This window comes from Anolis sagrei, chromosome 13 (genome assembly GCF_037176765.1).
Source record: "Anolis sagrei isolate rAnoSag1 chromosome 13, rAnoSag1.mat, whole genome shotgun sequence".
Classification (NCBI taxonomy): domain Eukaryota; kingdom Metazoa; phylum Chordata; class Lepidosauria; order Squamata; family Dactyloidae; genus Anolis; species Anolis sagrei.
Genome location: NC_090033.1, coordinates 2,525,688 through 2,527,678, shown reverse-complemented (window position 1 = coordinate 2,527,678; position 1,991 = coordinate 2,525,688). Strand labels below are relative to the sequence as shown.

At 48.1% G+C, this 1,991-nt stretch overlaps 1 protein-coding gene across 1 annotated transcript in view; it reads right to left on the bottom strand.

Annotated features, from left to right (window-relative positions):
- LOC132764883 (solute carrier family 2, facilitated glucose transporter member 5-like) overlaps positions 1-747 on the bottom strand; it is a 35,762-nt gene extending 35,015 nt beyond the window's left edge. Inside the window, exon 1 of the mRNA XM_067472972.1 lies at positions 225-747. Coding sequence (XP_067329073.1) covers positions 225-278 — 54 coding nt within the window. The 5' untranslated portion in view covers positions 279-747. The remainder of the gene's footprint in view (positions 1-224) is intronic.
- Between the last annotated feature and the right edge of the window lie 1,244 nt (positions 748-1,991).

The following is a 1,991-nucleotide window of genomic DNA, read 5'->3' as shown; positions in this document are numbered from 1 at the left end:
AAGGCTTCATCCGAGTCAATGTGTTTGTTGACAACTTAAACAGTATTTACTTTTTGCTTAGCACAGCTGGTTGGATGTAAGCTCGCTCAGTTAGGGAGAGCAATGCACGGCACACTGATCAACATATGTCTGCAGGCGCATGACTCGCCTTTGCAGTTTGGCAAATGCTTCCTGATTCAAATAGTTTCAAATTACAGACACAGGCACATACGTTGGACACTCACCCCCGGCTTGGTTCCTCCAGATTCCTGGCCATCCTGATTTCCAACCGTCTTCATTTTGGATCCTTTCGTTCTGAATGGTCCTATTTGCACCGACGAGCACTCAGAATGGAAAGCACACGGCTCCCTGTGTGTATCTATATAGGCGCACACACTGAGGCCTTGAGCGTAAGGGACAACACCCACTAATATACTTTATAGCTCAACACAGTGCCCTCTGAACTTTCGTGGTCCCCGCATGCTTTTCTCGTGAGCTCCTTCTGGCTCCGGTTTCCCTATTCAAGGCCTCGTCCGATCTGCAAGAAGAACGAACGGAGTGTGGGCTAGAAGCCAGGCTCTCATCCACACCTTTGGCACACAAACACTTCCATCTTTAGCTTCTGGATTGGGTAGATCTCAGGTTGCTGCGTTGGCAGAAAGTTCCCTTTTTCCGCTACCTGTCTGCAGCCAAGACCTTGGACAGAGCTACTTATTGCCCACCACAAAAAGAACGAACGGAGTGTGGGCTAGAAGCCAGGCTCTCATCCACACTTTTGGCACACAGACGCTTCCAACTTTAGCTTCTAGATTAGGTGGATCTCAGGTTGCTGCGTCGGCAGAAAGTTCCCTTTTTCCGCTACCTGTTTGCAGCCAAGATCCTGGACAGAGCTACTTATTGCCCATAACAAAAAGAACGAACGGAGCGTGGGTTAGAAGCCAGGCTCTCATCCACACCTTTGGCGCACAAACACTTCCATCTTTAGCTTCTGGTTTAGGTGGATCTCAGGTTGCTGTGTTGGCAGAAAGTTCCCTTTTTCCGCTACCTGTCTGCAGCCAAGACCCTGGACAGAGCTACTTATTGCCCACCACAAAAAGAACGAACGGAGCGTGGGCTAGAAGCTAGGCTCTCATCCACAACTTTGGCACACAAACACTTCCATCTTTAGCTTCTGGATTGGGTGGATCTCAGGTTGCTGCGTTGGCAGAAAGTTCCCTTTTTCCGCTACCTGTCTGCAGCCAAGACCCTGGACAGAGCTACTTATTGCCCACCACAAAAAGAACGAACGGAGTGTGGGCTAGAAGCCAGGCTCTCGTCCACACCTTTGGCTCACAAACACTTCCATCTTTAGCTTCTGGTTTAGGTGGATCTCAGGTTGCTGCGTTGGCAGAAAGTTCCCTTTTTCCGCTACCTGTCTGCAGCCAAGACCCTGGACAGAGCTCCACTAGACTCCGCTAGACTCGATTCAACAACATATAAATGAGCCCACCGGCAATCGTTATTCCTTCCTTTCTTTCTCTCTCTTCCTTTCGGTCTTTCCCGCTCTCTCTTTCCGTTGCCAGAAGTTGCATTCCTGCTGCTGCAAAAAAGTAGGAGTGGGTGCCAACTCTTGCGTCGCGCTTTGCCAAAGTTGAGCAATAACAGAAGAAGTTAATCCCAGCAGTCACGAATGCACTCTCTCGTCGGTTTCATAGGCTCCGAAACGCCCCGGCGAATCCCAACGCAGAGTTTATTTTGGGAAGAATTACAACGGGTGCTTTCGTAATAAGAAATTCAACATGCAGATTTGATGAATGTGGATTTAATATGATGCGTGGGAATGAATCGGTCAGAGGCGTCCCTAGGTAATTTTCAAGTGTAAGCAAACAGTATTTTGGCAGCCCCCCCCCCCCCCAACCAATTACTGATATATATTTTTCGTTCGTTGTGGGAGTTCTGTGTGCCATATTTGGTTCAATTCCATCGTTGGTGGAGTTTATTTATTTATTTATTTATTTATTTGCTTCATTTTT